At 39.5% G+C, this 22514-nt stretch overlaps 1 protein-coding gene across 3 annotated transcripts in view; it reads left to right on the plus strand.

Annotated features, from left to right (window-relative positions):
* Positions 1–21971, plus strand: part of SPRY3 (sprouty RTK signaling antagonist 3) — a 65959-nt gene extending 43988 nt beyond the window's left edge. For 2 of the 3 annotated variants that reach the window (XM_058658523.1, XM_058658522.1), the window contains exons 2-3: positions 15176–15318; positions 20492–21971. In XM_058658523.1, the coding sequence (XP_058514506.1) occupies positions 20598–21464 (867 nt within the window). In that variant the 5' untranslated portion in view covers positions 15176–15318; positions 20492–20597 and the 3' untranslated portion in view covers positions 21465–21971. Of the gene's footprint in view, positions 1–14987; positions 15083–15175; positions 15319–20491 lie in introns of those variants that run through there. The other variant, XM_058658525.1, reaches the window with a different exon arrangement.
* The last annotated feature ends 543 nt before the right edge of the window (positions 21972–22514 follow it).

The raw sequence follows: 22514 nt of genomic DNA on the forward strand, positions 1-22514 counted from the left end.
TCTGCCCAGCACATACTTGGCCCTTACATCAACCAGTGGGAGCTGCAGCCCAGTTGGGGTGACCCACAATAACCCCCACCAGGCCCGCCCCCTACCCTGGTTTGCCAGTATGTGTAGCAGTAGACCAGTCTGTCCCCCATCCCATTTGGCTCTGGTACTTGTCAATGGGTATTAAAGCTTAGTTCTATCTAACCAACTCAACCATCCAGCCCTCACAGATGTTGTTGAGTACCTCTCTATCTAGCCATCCCAGCCCCCGTCCTAGTTTTCATGCCCTCCCACGGGAGTAGTGACCCAAGAAGGGGGAGCCCACTTTTCCCACCCAGGTCTCTCTGTCCCGGTTTATGCACTCTTTAGGTGGTCCTGTGATTTGACTCGACTATATACTTTTCTTGAAGGCAGAGACTTTAATATAGACTGAGAGGCTCGAAACAATGATCTTCACATGGGAAGAGAAGAGCATGCTGCCATTTACATTCTATGATTCAGTGAAACAGTATTTACGACTAAATACCAAATGGTTATTTGTATGCCTCCTTTGAAGAGATGCCTGTTCAATGTGATTAATGTTGGCTTTTTTTTTTTTAAGATTTCTTTATTTTTATTGGAAAGGCAGGTTTACAGAGAGAAGGACAAGCAGAAAGATCTTCCATGTGCTGGTTCACTCCTTAGTGGCTTGCAAAAGCTGAAGCTGAGCTGACCTGAAGCCAAGAGCCAGGAGCTTCTTCTGGGTCTCCCATGTGGGTGCAGGGTCCCGAGGCTTTGTGCCATCCTCCACTGCTTTCCCAGACCACAAGCAGGGAGCTGGATGGGAGGTGGAACAGCTGGGACACAAACCAGAGCCCATGTGGAATCCCGGTAAATGCAAGGCGAGGATTTAGCCACTGGGCTACTGTGCCAGGCCCTTAATGTTTGTGTTATTAAGTTGAATGAGTTATTTACCTATTATGTATACAAATTCCTTATCAGATATATGGCTTGCAAACATTTTCTCCACTTAAGAAGTATAATTTGTTCTTATTTTCTTTTGTCATGTGTGCTTCTGTTATATCTAAGAAGGTTTTGTATAATCTAAGGTCATAAACATTCATTGCAATGATCTCTAAGAATTTTGCAGTTTTTGGCTCGGCAGCGTGGCCTAGTGGCTAAGGTCCTCGCCTTGATCCCATATGGACGATGGTTCTAATCCTGGCAGCTCCACTTCCTCTCTATCTCTCCTCCTCTCAGTATATCTGACTTTGTAATAAAAATAAAACGAATCTTTTAAAAAAAAGAATTTTGCAGTTTTAATTCATACACTTAGATATATGAGCCATTTTGAGTTAATTTTTATATGGTTTGAAGTATGAATCCAACTCTTCAAATAGTCACAATATGGTCCAAAGGCGGGAGCCCCGGAGCCAGGAGCTTCTTTTGGGCCTCCCATGTGGGTGCAGGGTCTCACGGACTTGGGCTGTCTTCCACTGTTGTTCCAGATCATTAACAGCGAGTGGAGCAGCTGGGCCTCAAGGTGGTGCCCATATGGGATGCTGGTGCCACCGGAGGAGGATTAGCTTGTCCACTACCACGCCAGCTTCCACCACAATGTCTTGAGCACTGTAGCTTTGTAGTGTAGTAAGTTTTGGAATCAGAAAGATTGAACACTCATTCTTTGTCCTTATTTTTCAAGATTGCTTTAGTTATTCTGTGTCCCCTTGCAATTTCCATGTAAATTGGACTTTGATAAAGACTGTGTTGAACTTGTAGAATTTTCTACTTAGGTTTAACAATATTAAGCCTTGCCATTTATCTAGGTCTTAACTGATTTCTTTCAATACTGTTTTAGCTTTCAGTGCACAAGGCTTATATATATATTATTAAATAGATCCCAAAATATTCTATTGTTCTTGGTGTTATTGCAAATAGGATTATTTTCTTAATTTCTTTGTCAGGTTACTCAATGTTGATGTACACAAACATGTTTTATTATTCTATATTAGTCTTACATCTTGATATACTTAAGTGAACGTTCATGTGTAGAGAAGGTTCTCAGGAAATTTAGCACAAAAATATCATATATGTATATAAATAAATATTCTTTAGGCTTTTGAGTTACAGCAGTGGAGAAAAATGAGTTCTTTGTATTGTTGAATAGTAGTCCATCGTATGAATATAACTTCCCCACAAATAAAATAAAACCTCCTCACCGTAAAATGGATGCACAATTTGCAATAGATTTGTAAAATTTGCTTGGGCCATGATGAACTCACTTAGTCTAACTGGGTAGTAAAGAGATTATCAGTATCTTGAGCTCAAACATTGAATTTAAAACTTGTACTAAAAAGTAAAAACAAACATGCTCCAGTTATTTGATCTCTTACCCCAGTTTTTCTGAAATCTCTTCCTTTTAATTCAGTAAAAGCAGGAGATAGTAGAGTTAAATCTCCATCAATTGTTGAAAGCTATTTTAGATGCACTTACTCTTTCCAATCTTTCTTCTTCTATAACTATGATGACATTATTTAGATGTAACATGATATACATTTATCATACCATAGGGTGCTGTGACATGAGCATTAAGGGTGTGAGTTCTGTAGTCAGACAGCCTGGGTTCAAGTACCACTAATGTTATATATGCTATTTGACTTAAGTAAAATTATTTTTCTCTCTCTTGACCTCAGTTGCCCAATCCTAAAATGAAGATGATTTTAGTACCTCACTTGAAGAACAGTGCTTAGAACAAATACTATAAATGCTCAGTGAATGCAAGGATGTAATTAAAATTACATGTCAACCATTGGCATATAAGGAAAAACAGACATAGCTGTCTCCAGCCGGGGAAGATTTAAATGTATATTCTCCTGGCCTGTTGGAGGAATATTCCCAAGGAATTCGCTCTCTTTAACATTTTGTGTTTGAGAGAAACAGAGAAACGTGAACAGATGGACTAAGAGAGAGAGAGAGGGAGAGAGAGAGAGAGAAGCCCACATTTACTGGTTCACTTTCCAAATGCCAACAGTAGGGGATATTCTGGCTAAAACCAGGAGCTGGAACTTTAATCTAGTTCAGCCATGTGGGTAACAGGAACCCAACTAGAGTCATTACCTGCTGCCTTCCCTAGGGTGTGCAGTAGCAGGAAACTGGAATTGGAAGTTGAGCTAGCACTTGAATTTAGGCACTCTGTCTTAACTACTAGGGCAAGTGCCCACCTTGGGGATTCTCTTTTTGAAAATTGGGAGCATTAAGAGGAAAATGTGTGAAAGATAGTGAAATATACCAAGAAAGCATAGAAAATGAAAAAGGAAAAACAAAGAGTAAAATCAGGAGGGCCAGAGAGCACAAAGTAGGTGGTTGGAGAGAGGGAGTTTAGCAGGAATAAAGTTTGTGAAGGTAGGACGGATGGGGGAGACCTTATAACACAAAGCTAAGAGCTTTATTGAAGTTTAACGGAAAAGAAATCCTTATTTGAAAGGAACAGACTGGCTATATTTAGTGCTGGGTAGGATGTCAGCTCTGAAAATAAATTGCTGCTACAACTAAATGCAATTCTCTGTGCTGTTGTCACCTGAAGCAGCTTGTTCTCCCTTGTTGGAAAGAGCAGAATGTGGGTAAATCAGCTTCCTTCGGGTTCATGGCATTCACAAGCACCTTCCTCACTTTATCTCCTTTACCACTCCTGAGTTTTAAAACTTCTGATTAATGTGGAAAAAGAGTTACATAGCTGAAGAAAATGAAGAACATGTACATATATTCAGTGAAATAAGTTAACCCCAAAAGGGCAAATATCATGTGTTCTCTTTGGTACAAGGCAAAAAAAAATAGATATATGAGTAAACAAGTACATATATATATTCTCACAGATAAACAATATAATGGAGAGTAGCATACTGTGAAGTAGAGATAAGTTGCAGTATGTGTCTCTACTCCTGAATAGAAGCATGACTCCAATAAAACAGTTAAATATCTTTGACAATTCGATACTAGATTTTCTACCTATACCCACAATGTCATGACACACCTAAAAAGCAGAATGTTGAACTTGTGACTGTTGCTGAAGCACTATACTATTATAAAATATGGGTGCAAACATTGGTGGGGGAGAATGGGAAGGGAGAAAAAGGAGGTGGAGAAGTAAACCCCTATACATACAAAACTGTATCATGGAAAATAATAATTAAAAATGTGTATGTGCAAATGTATGTGAAGCAGTGATGTGTTATGCTAGGTCCATACTATATTCTAAAAATCATGTGATCAGCTTCTCAATACAATATATGTTGACACTTTTGGTAAATGAATGTGGACAGAGGAGCGCAGTAAAAAATTAAACATGGCACATAAATTATATGTACTTGAAGCATCCCATATAAGCACCATAAACATAGGTTCTGTGGCGATACCACCCCTGCACAACTCTTCCTAAATATTCCAAGCAATTTTGGCCTTCTGTGATTTGCATTTATTGGTCTCTTTGTGTGGCGTATCCTTATATAGTTGAATGACTTGCTTCCTCACTTTGAGACTCGGCTCAAATATCACCTAATGACAAAGACTTTCCATAACAACAGTATATGAACTATCAGTACTTCTCATTCTCTATTATGTCTAATGAAGAAAGAATGTTAATAAGTGGAGGTGTCTTCCAGGTTGTCAAATGTCTTAGAGTTCAGCAAGGAGATCTGAGCCAGAGACAGATTTGGCAATTTTATAGGTCTTATTCTCAACCAACCCTTTTAATATAGATTCTCTCCCCAAGCTTTTTTTTTTTCAATTTACTGTCTTTCGACATTCTGTATACCCTACTATGTTGCCAGAATTGTCCAATCACAAGAATTAAATCTGTACAGTACTAATTTTCTTTTTCTGAATCTGATCCTCCTCTAAGCTGAAAACTCATGTTTAATATTGCTTATATTACTGTCTTCTAAATATTACATTCAATTCAAACCCCAAAACAACCAGGGTGTATTTTTTTAACTACTCCCTCCATATCTTCGAAAAAAGGCACTACAGGGCCCAATGTGATAGCATAGTGACTAAATCCTTGTCTTGAAAGCCCCGGGATCCCATATGGGCGCCGGTTCTAATCCCAGCAGCTCCACTTCCCATCCAGCTCCCTGCTTGTGGCCTGGGAAGACAGTAGAAGACAGCCCAAAGCCTTGGGACCCTGTACCCACGTGGGAGACCCACAGAAAGTTCTTGTTTTCTGGCTTCAGATTAGCTTAGTTCCGGCTGTTGTGGCCACTTGGGGAGTGAACGAGCAGATGGAAGATTTTCTCTGTATCTCCTTCTCTGTATATATCTGCCTTTCCAATAAAAATAAAGAAATCTTTATTACAAAAGGTGATATAAATACCCCATTTAAGTTATTAAGTCTTATTTAATCCTCATTCTACTTATCACCCACTTTCTTCATTTATACTTTCTCTACTATGATTCAGGCCATAATCATATCTCACCTGATTTATTGACATAGTATATTTTAGCTTATATTTTCACATGTCCATTTTTCTGCTGGACCATGAATTGTGAAATAATAAAATAATTCATGTATTTATTCAATCAATATGTATACATGGTAGACTATGTTACATTTATCTCTCTCACATCAAGTATGTTATCTGACATGAAGTGCATGATTTATTTACACTTGTTTTATTGAATTAAATTGAAACCTACTATGTCACAGGCTAGGAAAATAGGACTTAGAGATGAAAAGTGACTCCTCAAAGCCACATTGCAGGGTAGCAGAGAAAATCAGTTATTAAGAGGCAATCTGTGCTTATAGATGAAGTTCATCACAGATACAAAGTTGGGTTTTTTTATGTCTAATGTATTTCCACTTGCTACAATGTAGTGAACCCTAAACAAGGTTGGTACATTTCTAGGAATATGAATAAAACACTGAGTATAGTGCCTTTTAGAGAAAATACTTGCTTCTAACTTGTTCAGGACATTAGAGCAGAGGACCTTGTTCGAATGGCTTATAAATATGCTGTTTTCATTAATCACATTGTGTTGTAATTACATAGAATCTGGGATTCTCTCCCCACGCTCCCCCCATGGTGGGTTCCTCCACCTTGTTGCATAACCATAGTTCAAGTTCAGTTGAGATTCCCTCTTTGCAAGTATATGCCAAGCATAGAGTCCAACATCTTAATAAAAAAAAATAATCCAGATATGCCCACTTTTTCACTTTTTTCACTGTTTGTCATGTTGCCTTGGGTACATGTGATGTTCACAGCAGTTGATTAAATAAAAGAGAAAAAACCTTTGACCTTTGAAAAAAAAATATGCTGTTTTCACACTTTGTATTTTTTCTCATGCTGTTATCTCTGTTTGCAATGGTCTTCATCCATTATATTTTATGATTTATTTTATTTTTATTTGAAAAGCAGATTTTATAGAAAGGAAGAGACATACAGAGGTCTTTCATCAGCTGGTTCCCTCCCCAAATGGCTGCAACAGTCAGAGTTGAGCTATTCTGAAGCCAGGAGCCAGGAACCTCCTCTGGGTTTCTTACACGAGTGCAGGACCCCAAGCACTTATGCCATCCTCTGCTGCCTACTAAGGCCATAACTAGGGAGCTGGATCAAAAGTGAAACAGAGGGGACATACCCACATGGGAAGCCGGTGCTGCCAGGTGGAAGGTTAGTCTGCCACCAGCCCCTTTATTCACTCTCATTTACTAAATATTTTCTGAGCATCTACTCTCTGCTAGGCCTTATACTGGATGTTAGAAATTCTGTGATAGTTTTTCTTATAGCTAATATTCTCATGCTCTTTCATGCCTTTGCATATGCTATTTCCTCTTGCTGTACTATTTTTTCTCTCTTGATATACATACTTAAATATCGTCTTTTGTAGGAAGCATTCTATAATACCCTTAATATCTGATTAAGTATATTTCCTCTTTACTTTCTTTTTTTTTAAAGATTTATTATTTATTTTATTACAGTCAGATATACAGAGAGGAGGAGAGACAGAGAGGAAGATCTTCCGTCCGATGTTTCACTCCCCAAGTGAGCCACAAAGGGCCGGTGCTGTGCCAATCCGACGCCGGGAACCTGGAACCTCTTCCGGGTCTCCCACATGGGTGCAGGGTCCCAAAGCTTTGGGCCATCCTCAACTGCTTTCCCAGGCCACAAGCAGGGAGCTGGATGGGAAGTGGGGCTGCCGGGATTAGAACCGGCGCCCATATGGGATCCCGGGGCGTTCAAGGCGAGGACTTTAGCCGCTAGGCCACGGCGCCGGGCCCTCCTCTTTACTTTCTAAAACACTTGTCATCTTTATTATACTTGGCTGCTGATTTTCTTATGTACTGAGGCATGACCCCCTTCAGAACAGGGCTTTATTTATTCATGATATATTAATTTGGGCATATGCTATTAATATAATACACATAAATTGATAGAAAATATTGGTTTTCATAATTATATACATTATAATATAATTATAGACATCTGTATTAGTGATGTGATTAATTTTATTGTGTCTTAGTTTGTTCCTGAATCCCAAGAAGCTGGTGGAAAAAAAGTCATTAACAAGCAGAAAACATTTATTGAGATTAGGTTCCTTCAAGGAGTTCTATGTCTACTGAAATAAACATATCACTTAAATATAGTACATTAAGTGTTCTGACAAGACGAAGCGCATCCTCTATGACTCAGCTGAGGAAATACTTCCTCTAGAAAGTCTTCCCTGATTTCTCCAGATATTGCTTGAGTTCTCGTTTTTTTCTGATCCGTACCCTTAGACATTCTATGCTTTCTTCAAATATAATATGCTGCAAATATTTCATAATCATTAACTTCTATGGCTGCTTTTTCCATATGCTTTAATTTGTCCCTGTAGCACAACCTGAAGTAGTTTCTCAGAAAATAACAATAGTGGGCCCAGTGCAGTAGCCTAGTGGCTAAAGTCCTTGCCTTGCATGCCTGGGATCCCATAATGGCACTGGTTCCTGTCGTGGATGCTCTACTTCCCATCCAACTCCCTGCTTGTGGCCTGGGAAAGTAGTAGAGGACAGCCTAAAGCCTTGGGGCCCTCACCCATGTGAGAGACCTGGAGGAGGTTCCTGGCTCCTGGCTTCAGATTGTCTTAGTTCTGGCCATTGTAGCCACTTGTGGAGTGAAGCAGTGGATGGAAGATCTTTTTCTCTGTGTCTCTTTCTCTCTCTGTAAATTTGATTTTCCAATAGAAACAAGTAAATCTTTTTAAAAAGAAAATAATAATAGTGTATCATTTATTCAGTGCTTGTATCAATTTTCACTTACACATTATTTCAAGTTATCTTCTTTTTAGCAAATTATTTCTTGTCTCCATTTTAAAAAAATGAAAAAAGCTGAGTCACTAAAGACTTAAGACAGTTGTTTCATCACACAAGTACTAATTAACAGAACTGCTGGTGAACTTAGGTCTGACTATCTGAAAACCTGTAGGATTGGCTTAGGTTTGGAGCTGTTTTCCGTAGCTATTATTTCTTTGACCCTGAGAGTTCATAAGGGTCAACCTAAGGGGACCCCTGAGTTGGCAGAGTCTTATCCAAGCTTTAGGGGCTTACATCATTTCCTCAGCAGAGATATTCCTAGGTAAAAGGGTAACAAGAGCAAAGTGTGTGTCTTTCACTTTGAAGTAGATGCCACGATTTGTTCCAGAAATCATGGAACATCTGCCTTAGCTCTCAACACATTCAGAGCTTCTCCTTTCCCCTGATTGGTTCCTTTCATTTCAAAATTCACTAGGCGCCCCGACTCCCCTATGTTGATGAAATCTTCATACCCTTTAGTTTCCTCTTAACATACCACAGCCTTTCTCTTCTCTCGTTCTCTATCTTACCTCAGATGTTTCACCCGTTTTTAAAACTTCAATGATTTCTTCCATGTTAACCGAATTCTATCGTATCTCTCCTGCCCTGGCACTCAAATTCTAGTGTCCTACCTCTAACTCTATGCCAATTATTCTTACCTGAAAATATCCCATCATTACCTCAAATTCAACATTTCCAACGGAGACATTGATTTTTCTCCTGGCCCTACACTAGGCTGGTATTTCCTGGTTTGTTTCAACCAGAGCTTGTAATATCAAAATCACCAAAAAGTAACTTGAAGGACCACATTTAACTCTTTAATGGGCTAATTCTAGTCAGAAAGAGAATATATATACATGAATAAGTACAATGCAAGTTTGTTAAAAACTGATAAATTCTATAACAGAAGCATAGCTGACAGTTCAGAGGTAATTCTAAATGCTGAGATAATGAAAATGTTATAAATTTGGGATAGTCTTTGAGGCTTAGTGGAAACTAAGGACTGAACTTGGAGGATGAAGAATAGTTTTGTTTATTCATAGTACTATATAAAGGGAGTAAGAAATAAATTTGAACACTTCAAAAAGTTCATGGAAATGAAATAAAAAGATGAGTTTATTTTGTAAAAAATTTTAATGCATGGATTTGTAGAAAGTGCATATTATGACAAATCTGTGGATTTCACATTTTTTTTTGAACCAAAATTCCCTTTTTCCACAAACTTTTTGAAGTACCGTCATACAACTAGCTTGGATGAGTAAGTATTTTGAATTTCATTTTAGAACAATGGGAAGCAACTGGAAAGTTTTAAGCAAGAAAATAACATAATCAGATCCCATTTTTAGAAAAATCTCTGGATGTTCAGTGGAGAATTTGTAGTATAGAAAAAGATTCTGGGCATGAAGGAAGTAAGGAACTCAATTAGGACAGTGTGGTTATCCCTCAAGAGGTGTTTGTGAGTTGTGCTAAGGTGACAGAAATGAAAGGAGTGAGAAGCAGACAGACATGAGAAGGTATTTTGGAGACAAAACTAGTGAGAGTTGAACAGGCTATACAAGAGAGAAAAAAGTAAGCTAGATACTAAAGTTGTAAACTTGGTGAAACTAAAGCATTTGTGATGCAATCCCAAGTAGAAGAGAGCCGAGGATAACCAGCTAGCTTAGGTTTTGAACGCAGTTTTATAACGGAGGTTGAAAATACAACTCCTAAAATTCTTTCTAATGCTTATGTTTAACTCACCTCCCATTTTGAACTTTTCTGTATGGTAATGGCTTTATTGTCCTTACTAAAGTGAAACTATTTCATCCTTACTTCCCATTCTCATTGTTGTTTCCTTACCCAGGCCTTTATCATTTCCTATTGGATTACCCTAGAATACTATAAATTGACTGACCTCATTCTCCAACTTAACCCTAACCCCCCATATATATTGCCTAATGCCTGTTCCTTAAATATGATTTATTTTTAGCTTGTTTCTTTACTTTAAAATGTTCACTTTCAACCCAGCTCTATGCTTGTGGCCTATGATGGCAATGAAGGATGGCTGAAAGCCTGGAGACCAAGAAGCTCCTAGTCCCTGGTTTCCCATCAGCCCAAATCTGGCTTTTGTGGCCATTTGAGGAGTGAACCAGGAGACAGAAGATCTTTTTCTCTGTGTGTGTTTTTTTCTGCTCTCTGTAACTCTACCTTTGTAGCAACAATGAACGAATCTTGAAAAATAAAAATGTATTTCTAAGTCCTAGACCAAAAAAGTCTGAACTATTCTTCCTGTCATTCAAGTTATTGTCCAACACTTACGCATTCCCTTTCTGTCTTCAGGGTACCTCTTCCATAAGACTATTTGAATATTTCATTCTTCACAGATTGCATCCATGTTGCTACCAATCATCTTTGCACATGTATATACTACCTTGTTTTCAGGTCCTAATTTTTCTGTAAACCTTTCCTTGATTACCTAATTTATGTCTACATTTGTAACTCCAATAACACTTTCATTCTTTTCCTATTCTGTTTATTCAATATGTATAGATATAGCCTCTATTTTTTCAAAACAGTTCCTTTTAACCATCATGTAAGAAATTATCTATTAGGAAAGTGTCAGAAAATGTGCATAATTCATTATAAAACAACAACTCAGATATTTCTAAAATAGAATACTATTTTTAGAAGGCACAGTGATTTTTCTGGTGACCCTTAAGGTTACTTATTTATTATTTGGAAATCACTAGCTTGCAGGAATAAGTAAGTTGATCCATGCTGAGATACTATTTCCAAGTTGAGTTGGAGCTGAATTAAAACCCTAACACTAACTCTAACCCTTTTTAAAATAATCATAAGGCATTGACTGGATTAGGAGACAGGAGACATGTGCTTGCTTATAGGTCCAATATTGTCACCAACTAGTTGCATGATCTTGGATAACTCAATGAATATGTTAAGAATGTGTTTTCTTAAAAGCATTAAGTATAGAAAGTACTAAGAAATTTTCTGAAATGTACTTTTACAAGAATGTAACAAGTATGGAAAACAAGTTGTCAAGCAAACGATTTTGTAATATTTCTATTTCAAACTTATATTTGTAATTGTAACCCATAAAATCCCCCCAAAAAATGTACAAATAATCTTTTGGAAATACAACAACTTAAAGTGCAAACAAAGATACAAATAAAGATATTCACATGTCTCCCAACAGCAAGCTAACAATTTGTTCAATAAGCATTAACTAAGTGACCAGTGTGCCAAGCAGTGAAGATAAATATGCTGAATGTTAAATCTACTCCCAAAGAGATCACTATCTAGAATGGGAGACAGATAATTATAGCAAATGGTGGTAAGTGCTGTGATAGTGATCATTCGAAGGGGACACTGACTGACCAAAAGGACAGGCACATAAACTGGTTCTTTGGAGAGAAAAATGATTAGGCAGTTATCTAGTAAAGGCCTGCTTACTCATTCTTAGATGGTGCCGTCTTGCTCTATCTTTATATGGGTAAACAGGACAAGGCAACTCTTTGAGGCCTCTTTTGTCATGTTACGAATTCCACAAGATTTAATTGCCTCCCTAAAGCCTCACCTCTTAGTACTATCGCACTACTGATCAGTTTTCAACATTGGAATTTTGAAAAGACACAAACATTCAAACCAGAGCAGATAACAAACAGTTTAACAGAGTTAGCACAAAATCCTTGAAGACGTTTGCAGATGGTTCAATACTATTGAATAGCAGTTAAGAGTGCAAACTCCGGAGTGACTCAAGCTAGGCTAAATCCTGTATCTGCAACTCAGCAGCTGTGTAACCTTGGACAAGTTAGTTAGTGCCTTTAGACTTTGGCTGATTGTTTCTAAAATCAGAACAATTTGCAAATGTACATCTTAGGGCTATTGTGAGAATTAAATAAGTTAGAATACATAAAATGCTTAGAACAGTACTTAACAGAGTAAATCTACCACCTTACTTACTTGAATGTCAACTCTAGGAAGGAGAGAAATTAGCTGTTGCATCACTAGCATTTATAAAAGTGAAGTAGTCCATAATAGACATTGTTAAGTGAGTGAATGATCAATAACATAATTATTTTTTGTCATAAAAGCCATCCTGAACATCCTGAAAATTGATAAAGTCGTTGAACAATGTCACTTGTTTTCCTTACTACCTTGATGTAGGCCCATGTTGTAAAGGAGATGAATGAACTAGTGAATTCAGCAGTTCAAATTTAAATCTTGAGTTTAGAAACGTAAAAGGACGTTGAAGCGACATCATCTCTTCCCTCCCCTATGGGCTACATTAGGAGAAGAATAATTTCTTACAGTCATAGCTGCTATTTGTTCATGTTTGCTATGTGCCTGACACATAATAAACCTTTTAAATGCAAAGTTTTTTTGTACATATTTTTTTTATTATTAATTATTTTGCATTATGTGACAGTTTCATAGGCTCTGGGAATCCCCCCACCCCTCCCCATGCCCCTCCCCCCTGGTGGATTCTTCCACCTTGATGCAGTATTACAGTTCAAATTCAATCAAGATTCTTTCCTTGCAAACATATACCAAGCATAGAGTCCAGCTACTTATTGTCCAGATGGGTTGAACAGTTTCTTGGGGAGACCATTTCTGGTCCGAAGTTAGAGCTGGTAGAGTATCATGCCAGTCAATTAAGAGTCCCAATATAATATCAACAGCAATTTGCAACATTATGGAATTGACATGGTTTTGAGTAACCAGTATGTAAAAGCAAGTTCTTAACCACAACCTATGATTAGCTCATTGACATTTCAATTTTAGTTTATATACAGGAGCGGCTGCTATATACCTTAAAATGGCTATAAGGTACCATTCAGCTGTCTTAAATGCAAAATTTTACTCAATTCACAGTACAATAGCACAATCTTAGGGTGTATGTACTGTTTTAGTTCCATTTTAAAGACGAAGAAAAAGACTCAGAGAGGTGAACTGAGTTGCCCAAAGTTAGATGGCTCCTAAACTGTGAACATAAATGTGAATCCTGATGTGTCTGATCTAAATCTAGTTACTAGTGTGGTGTTTGGCACACAGTTGGTGTGCAATAAATGGATGATTGAATACATCAGCAATGTATCCTCTTCTGTAGATGAAACTACAGGTTAACTTTAACAGTTTTCATTATCTTGATAAGCTCAAAACAATGCTATGAATAAGGAAAAGGTTAGGGCCACAAAGAGAAGAATTTGTAGAAGAAATCAGGAAGAGTGGAAATAATCCAGCATTAGGGCATGAAGCGACCTTAGCAATTACTTAATTACATCCTCTCATGTTAAGATAGAAATTGAAGCCTTAAAAAAGATCACAGAAAGAGTTAAAGTAAGATTAAAATCTTAGTTACCTATCTCACAGGTTTGTTTTACTCTGAGCTGTCACCATTTACCATTTCAATTTTATAGACCGGATAACCAAAGCATCCTAAGAATGCTGATGGCCAAGCTCCTGCCACTTGTTTATTGAAACAGGCCTTGAAAACAGATATGATGCTTGCTTTCATTCAAGTACTCCTGTCTGGATGCCCAGAAGGAAAATCTCTTCCTATTGAATTTAATTGTGGACTAAGTATAATTTACAGAAAGCGTTCTCCTTTGCTTTAAGAGAAGATGTCTAAGCCTGCTTTATTTTCACAAGTCTGGCAGTTCCAAAGAGGTTCCATGAAAGCAGGAATCCTCTTTCGTCCTTACTGAATTCATAACACCTAGCACAAAGGAATGTTTTCCATAAATATTTATTGTTGAATGTATGACTGGCTAAAGGCAGGAAGAAAAGTAAGGTTGAGTAATCGTTTTCCCGTGGATGATGGGTGGACAATAATCATTAATTCTGAAAAAGTGGAAATGTATAAGGAAAAGAGGTGGGAGAAGTCCTGAAACAAAGGGGAAGCTGTGTGTCTTTATCTGATTAAAGCTGCAATCACTCAGCCAAGGCTGAGAGGCTTGGGAGAACTGTGATTGGCAGAGATATTTAAATGAGGCCTCCTTAAAATTGTTACTCTTCTCCCCACCCCCATTCCCCTTTAAATTTTGTTTCAATCATTGCCCAGGGACCGGATGCAGAGATTCCTATGGGGAGTTCTAATGGGTCGATTCAATTTCAACTGGATGACGCCACTTAGCTAAGCATTAAGAGGCTACAGCTCCGGGAAAACAAACGACACAGAGAGGGGGAGAGAAAGAAATTATAATAAGGAGCAATAAATCCCTTCCTTCCCATCCTCCCCTGTAAGCCATTCACAAGACCTCCAGAAATCATCTACATTCACAAAACAGCCAGCCGGCTGAGCTGAACACACTGCAACCTCATCCCCCTTCCCCCTGCAGTTATATACCAACACACCCTGAGCTGTATAAATAATCACACGCCAGCGGTATCTATTGCTCCGTTGAGATACCCTGTGTCTACAACTGCAGTTTCTGCTGCTCCGGTTCATCTGACAGATTGGAGAAGACGGGGGCGGAGGTGGAGGCGGGGGCAAAGAGAAGCAGGGGGAGGCGGTAAAGGAAGAGAAAGAGGAGGAGGGCAGGGGGAAGGGGAGGGGAGGGGAAGGAAAATACTGGAGGAGGAGGAGGGGGAAAGAAACAGGAGGAGGAGAAGGGGGAGGAGAAAGAGGCGGAGGAGGAGGGGTAGAAAGAGGAGAAGGAGGAGGAGAAAGAAGAGGAGGAGGAGAAAGAGGAGAAGGAGGTGAACAACTTGCCCTGCTGAGCTTCCTTTGGGGAATTCGAACATCAAGATTTAGATCGGCATGTAAAATCTACACCAAGTGTCTGCCAACTACAGGTCGGACTCCCTTCCCCTTACCCATTTTCATTTTTCCTCTCCGTTTTTTCTGCTGTATCGGAAAGACCAAGACAAAACTGTCTCTGTTTCTAGCTCCACTGCCAGTGAAGGAGTTTTCATTCAGACTTTCTGAAGAGAGGTGGACAGACCTAAAGATTCAGGAGAAGAGGTCCTGTGAACTAGATGAGCCGTTTGGTCTTTTGCTTCTCTCAGCATGGATAAACCCTTTTCTCAAGGTAAGCCCTACAAATCAGCTCTTAAAGACCCCAGAATTCTTTCTATGCAATGCACAGATTGCCATTCATTCCAGCCATCCTGTGGGGGGTGTGTGTGTGTGTGTGTGTGTGTGTGTGTGACTGTGTGTCTGTGTGTGTGGGTCTGTATGTGTGGGTGTGCGCGCGCGCACGCGCGATCGAGTGTGCAGGCACGCGCACTAGTGCTTGGATAACATAAAATGAATACCTCTTAAATGAGATTTACATGTATCTGCTATGGAAAACTATCAGTACTGGAAATTTATAAATCCAAGTAGCACTTTAAAATAATCCTTTTCTAGTCAAATGTCATTTTCCTGTCTAGCCTGTTGACCTTTAAATACATTTTGGAGCTTGCCTAAACCCCCTTGTAACCAAAGCAGCCTAACCACCCAAGCTGAAGACATAGGGAGAGCCCATGCTTAGGCCAGTCTGGCTGCCCAGCAGGCATCCTGTCAGCGTGGGGCTAGCCTGCTATTGGTTCACAAGTCTGGGTTGTGCATCGTTCAGATTTCATCACATCACCTTGCCTTGGGTGGAAATGGCGCAAGCTGACACGACATAACCCCCCACTTACATTGAGTCAGAGCAATGATTTAGAAATCTCTGGATCCCTGCCTGGGTACATGTGCACATGTCTCTGTGTGGCATATGGAAATTTTGTCAAAAGTGAGAACCTGCAAGCATGTCTAGTTGCCTAGTAGGCATTTGATAGGACCTACAGCAATGATTTGCTGCACATTTCCTTCCAGATATCTAATTATCACTCACCTCCACATAAACCAAGAGAAATGAACAAAAAGCAGACTTCTAACTATTAAATAGAAACTGTATTTTTAGATGATAACTATAGTTGCTTTTCTGGACATATTAAAGCTCCCACTGTAATGTGATGGGCTGTCACATGAATTCAGAGATATCATGTATTAAATCATGTTACCAACAAATCAGTTGCGTATGCAAGTACAAATAAGAAGCAGTGAACACTTTATCTATGATTAAATATTAGTTTTGCTCTATTTAACTCTAAACAAACATGCCCTGAGACTGTATTGGAGCATCCCACACATTTTGTTTTCTGTGTGTTCTTTTATGGTTTCTCTAGCTGTGAAACACAGCCTGGATAATGATCTCAGTGACTTGGCTTTAGAAACATTTATTCAAAATTGAGTTGTAAAGGACTTAATCTAGAAAAGGAGACCAATTCTTCATAAAAGATTTTTGAGACAGACATAGGTGATCAACAATGCCAGCATAACGTTCAGAGCATCAGAATGAGAAAAGGCTTGAAATATCTCCTTTCATATTGCCTCATTTTGCAGATGAAGAAACTGAGGCCTGGAAGAGCGAGCGCTTGCCCAGGGTCACACAGCAAAGTGTAAATAGCACTAGGGCTACAACTTTGAATTTCTTACATCTTATAAGAGGATTGGGGGTTTAAAGAAAGATTTCTACTTGAATGAATGACAAGCTTTACAACATTTTCCTCAAGATTAGATGTAAATCATTTGATATCACAATTTTTTCCCTGTATGCTCATCACTAAAACAACTATTTCTTTACTAATCCTAAAGTCTTAAAACTGCAAGATTCCTTGGTTTGAAATAAACTGGTATGGGTCTTAACGAAACTATTAAAGTAATGAATAGGACGAGGGTAGCAAAGTGACAAGTTAAGAGTTAAATGCGGTGAGAATCTGGCAGCTCCAGCAAGATGTATGCGGTAGGAGGGAGGCCCAGTCAGTGGCAGAGAGGTTAGTAATGTAAACTATATACAACTTGGTATTTGTAAGGGGGAAGTGCTTTGATAGAGATGCAAATGCTTTTTGCACAGAGAGGGATTTTTAGAGAGCAGACTTTGGAACAGTGGAACTAAGAAAACATATAAAGCCATAACAGAAATTCCCTCTATGTTTGCTTTCAGTTATTCTGAGAACGAGTGTATATAACAGCAGAGCACAGAAAAAAAAAAAAAAAGCAACACACCCCAGAGCTGTTACACAGTAAGGTACATTGAACCCATGGGAGTGGGGAAAGTAGGAGCCAGACCCTCCTTCTCACGGTCCTTTTTTTTTTTTTTTTGAAATCAACATTAAGCCATATTTTATCAGAAATGATTTATCAAATAATTCAAAAACTGTCTAAAAGTGTTATTATAGAGGACTTTAGGTAGTTTAAAGTTTTCAACTTTAACTTCAACATGGAAGATTTTAGATTCCAGGGGAAAAAATACATTTTCTTTCATTAACAAACCTAGTATTTCTTGAATTGATTTAGCTTTCTAGTCTCTAAATTGGTATCAGAAATTTGTTAAACAGCAGATTTCAAGCCTACAGAAAAACTGTTGAAAAAGCTATGAGCACCTGGCCAGAGAGACTGAGATGGGAGTGGGTTTACAATGCATCATTCATTGCTGCAAAGGCACTACGTGACAGAAATCACTAGATCTCATCAATGTGCAGGCAAGACTTGTAATCACCTTGACCCTTATTTAATAATATGTGATATGTACATTCTCTTTTAGTAGAATATGGAAGTAGCCAACAGTACAGTTTCTTAACTGTTGCTGCTCACAATGAATGGCTCTTTAATGGGTAGATTACTGAATCATAAACACACACACAGTGGTAGTTTTTCACCTAGTTTATGTGCTACAGCAATTTCTTGCCTATTCATTTCCCTATATTATTTTTCTCTCTTACCTTTCTCTACAGTATCTGTTTCAGTTCATCCTCTTAGAAAGATCAGATTCAGCACTTCTAGAATAACAGACAATTTATTGTCATTCTATCCTTTTTAAAATCCTACTCAACATTTTAATTTATCCAGATCCTATTGTCTACTCTATTACAGATCTTCCACACTGGATCCTGGAGTTAATGCTAATAAAAGGTTATACAGAGCCAGGGAGAAACCTTCTAAGTTCATCCTGTTAATTTCCATGCCTATAAGCAAGACAGTACCTCAATCATCCCAAACTCACAGCTCATAGTTTTTTTTTTTTAATCATCCACCCAAGCTCTCAACTCCTTCTCAATCTTGCAGAAATCTAATCAATATTCAAATACACCATATTGACCTAAACACTATGTACTGTTCTGCTCACCAGACAAGATCTCCTTTGAGCATAGTTTCTCATTATTGGTTCTGAGTCATTTATTTTATCATCTAGATTCCTCTAAGCTTAGCTTTACAACATTCTGGACATGTCCCTGAGGTACCTGGTGACATCCCTGGAATCCTGTCTTTGGAATGTCAAATGATTATTTCTTGTATCTTTGGACCTTCTGCGTCTTCCTTGGAAACATTGCTTTTTGAAATTCCCAATGCATTTTACATCTGTTTTCCTTTGGGAAACTAGAGTCTAAACTGCATCCAGTATATATGTTATTGTGCTACCTATGTGGAGAACTTACAGGGCTTCATAAATTCTTTGGCTGATAAATGTGACATAAATCCATATCTTATAAACTTGTCAGGAGATTTTTCTTAGTCCAAAGCTTTTACATCCACATACCCTTCAAGCCAGCTGAACAATGTGTCCTTGTTTATTTATCCAAATGAAAACTGCATGTTCCTTTCCAGTGCTGAGAAAATGAATCTGTAAAGCTATAACAAAGGTAGAGGTGAGGGGGGTTGTAGGGAGCTTTGAGTGCAAGTAAATAGAGGAGACATATATTTTGCTTTTGAATGTCCTAATAAACAAAGGCACATTGCCCAAGTTACTCTCAAGGACTTGAAGATGTAGAAGGGTATGAATGAAAATAATTTATTGATCAACTCGTATGGTTACAGAAATACAGACCATATTAGGGTATGTTACTTCAAGATCGCTTGGTCTACCGCTATAATTGAATAGTAAATGAATAAGTAAATAATAAATAATAAATAAGTAAATAAATGAATAGTAAAGCTGAAACCTAAAAAAAGCGAGCAATTTGACAAAGCTACATAGATATATGGGCCTTAGAGTCTCCGTGGTATTTGCTGTCTCGTTATGTATGTATTCAACTCTAAAACCACTAGCTAAAAAGTGAAATTTTTGTCAGGATGTTTCTTTCATGTGATTTGCCAAAAATGCTATTTTAACCAAATTAAATATTCTTTTTAGAAAATGAATAGGCTTAAATTCCACTAATCAGGTTTGCATGGGGGATATAATCTCAAAAATGAACTGAATCTGGTTAACCAATTAGTTATGAACTTCATTGTCATTTTTCCTGTCACCAAGATTTGGGACCATTTTACTGCCATATTTGCTTGCTTCTAGAAACCTAATCAAGCACTGTCTTCTCTCATTTGTTCGTTTCTGTTGCACATTCAAACTATCTACTCCATATATTACTGTGAGTAATTCAGATACTTTGGAGGAAGCCTGAAATCTGATGGATTTCAAATAAATATTTATTCATGCTTATGTTATCCGGGTCCTAATGTCTCTTAGATTTCTCTTGGATTTGCATTGAGGTGTTCTTGTGCACATCTTGTTGGCTGTTCGATCTTTCAGGTGGTGTGCTACAGCAGTATATTGTACAATATTTTCCTCTTGAACATCAGTAATAGGTTTGATTACCTAACTCTTCCTGATTGTGGTACATTTAAGATGCAAGCATATGCTTTCTTGACATCTAATGTAGCTTAACTGTGGTATGAGAACATCACCATTCTTTTTTTTTTTAAAGATTTATTCATTTTATTACAGCCAGATATACACAGAGGAGGAGAGACAGAGAGGAAGATCTTCCGTCCGATGAGCCACAACGGCCCCAAGTGAGCCACAACGGCCGATCCGAAGCCGGGAACCTGGAACCTGGAACCTCTTCCGGGTCTCCCACGTGGGTGCAGGGTCCCAAAGCTTTGGGCCGTCCTCAACTGCTTTCCCAGGCCACAAGCAGGGAGCTGGATGGGAAGTGGAGCTGCCGGGATTAGAACCGGCGCCCATATGGGATCCCGGGGCTTTCAAGGCGAGGACTTTAGCCGCTAGGCCCGACACCATGCCTTTGAAAAGAACCACATTCTTAGTTAAAGCAACCAGTAAGGCTACCCTAAAGTGGCTGAAAGTAGTGGCGGTGGTAGGGCCAAACCGTTGTTGGTTTCCTGCAAAGTATGTATGCCTGTGTGTTCTTATTCATTGTTTTCTGTTTCTTCTCTTCTAGGATTTTCTGATGTGCCCTGAGGTCCATGTAACCACAAGGGCTCCTCTTTATCACCTTAAGTGCCACTCTGACCCCAGACCACTCAGAACTTACAACTCAAGGCAAGATGGATGCCACAGTGACAGATGATTTCCAACAAATTCTGCCTATTGAACAGCTGCGCTCTACTCATGCTAGCAATGATTATGTGGAACGGCCTCCAGCCCCCTGCAAACAGGCCCTCTCCAGCCCTTCCCTTGCTGTGCAAACCCACAAATCTGATTGGTCCCTGGCTACCATGCCTATTTCTCTCCCTCGCAGTCTCAGCCAGTGCCATCAGTTGCAGCCCTTGCCTCAGCATTTGAGCCAATCTAGCATTGCCAGTTCGATGTCCCATAGCACCACTGCCTCTGATCAAAGGCTCTTGGCTAGCATAACGCCCTCACCTTCAGGCCAGTCCATCATCCGAACCCAGCCCGGAGCAGGGACTCACCCAAAGGCTGATGGTGCTCTGAAGGGAGAAGCTGAGCCATCTGCAGGGCATCAAAGTGAGCACCTATTCATCTGTGAGGAGTGTGGGCGCTGCAAGTGTGTCCCCTGCACAGCAGCTCGCCCCCTCCCCTCCTGCTGGCTGTGCAACCAGCGTTGCCTTTGCTCTGCTGAGAGCCTCCTCGATTATGGCACTTGTCTCTGCTGCGTCAAGGGCCTCTTCTATCACTGTTCCACTGATGATGAAGACAACTGCGCTGATGAGCCCTGCTCCTGTGGGCCTAGCTCCTGCTTCGTCCGCTGGGCAGCCATGAGTCTCATCTCCCTCTTCCTACCCTGCCTCTGCTGCTACCTGCCTACCCGTGGATGCCTCCATCTGTGCCAGCAGGGCTATGATAGCCTCCGGCGACCAGGCTGCCGCTGTAAGAGGCACACCAACACTGTGTGCAGAAAAATCTCTTCTAGTAGTGCACCCTTCCCCAAGGCCCAGGAAAAGTCTGTATGACCTTCCGACATGATGGATCCAGAGCTTTCTCCTTCTAGCCCCAATCACTAAAGGATAGGCCTCATCTTTGGAAAGGAGGAGTAACAAACTAGCCAAAGTCAGGCCTCACCTCTTTTATTCTTGCAGCGTCAGGGGAATGGCCAAGTTCATCCTGGTGCAGGATGCCTTGTTCTTTCTCACACTTATCAATCCTACTGCTCTTCAAACTTTACGCACTCTGCCAGTTTAGCCCTTATGGCTGCCTTGGCAAATTCAGGTGATACATGGGCATGAGGTTTGAACACTGAGGACTGACAGAGCCAGCAACGTGGAGGTTTAGGGGCTCCCCAGTGTCATGCCTCTCGATGCAGGCTCTGATCGTCACTCTGTGTTCTACAGTGCCTTTGGAAGCTTTCTTTTAAGATGGTTTTCCCAAGTACATGTAGAACAGCGTTCAAACTTACAGGGACTATGACTCCATTTCCCTGTTTACTGCCCTTCTCATCTTTATATTTCTTTCTCCCTCTCTCCTCTTGGTTCACTTCTCCTGGTCTCTGTTCCTTCCACCTTCATTCTGTACCCTCTCTGCTTTTATTTTTTCCTATCTTTTCTTCCTTCGTTTCTACTTCTCCCCTCCCCGTTTTTCTCAAACCCATTTTCTGCTTGCATTTTTATCTCATTTGATCTACATTTGTCTCTCTCTACCTGTCCTTCTTTCTCCCTCTAACACATCCAAAAGTGCTGTTTTTCCATAGGTGTTTCCTTAGACGCCAAACTTTGCTATGCTATACTAGTTACTAATTTTTATTAAGGAAAATGGAATACTGTAATGAACTGATCACTAGCAATAGTCTGTATCCCAATGTGTGTGTGCACTCACAACTGCACTCACCTGTTTGTGAGCATATGAGGTAAAGTTATCTCACATTTCCAGGTTTAATTAGTTGGAGTTTTCCTCCCTTGCCCAATAATCAACTTATAGTAATGACAGATTCCACTAGCATGCTGAGTAGGATAGTAAATCAGGATGCTCTTAACTTTGTATGTCTGACCCAAGTGCCAAAGGCAGAC

This window comes from Ochotona princeps, chromosome X (assembly GCF_030435755.1).
Source record: "Ochotona princeps isolate mOchPri1 chromosome X, mOchPri1.hap1, whole genome shotgun sequence".
NCBI classification, from domain to species: Eukaryota; Metazoa; Chordata; class Mammalia; order Lagomorpha; family Ochotonidae; genus Ochotona; species Ochotona princeps.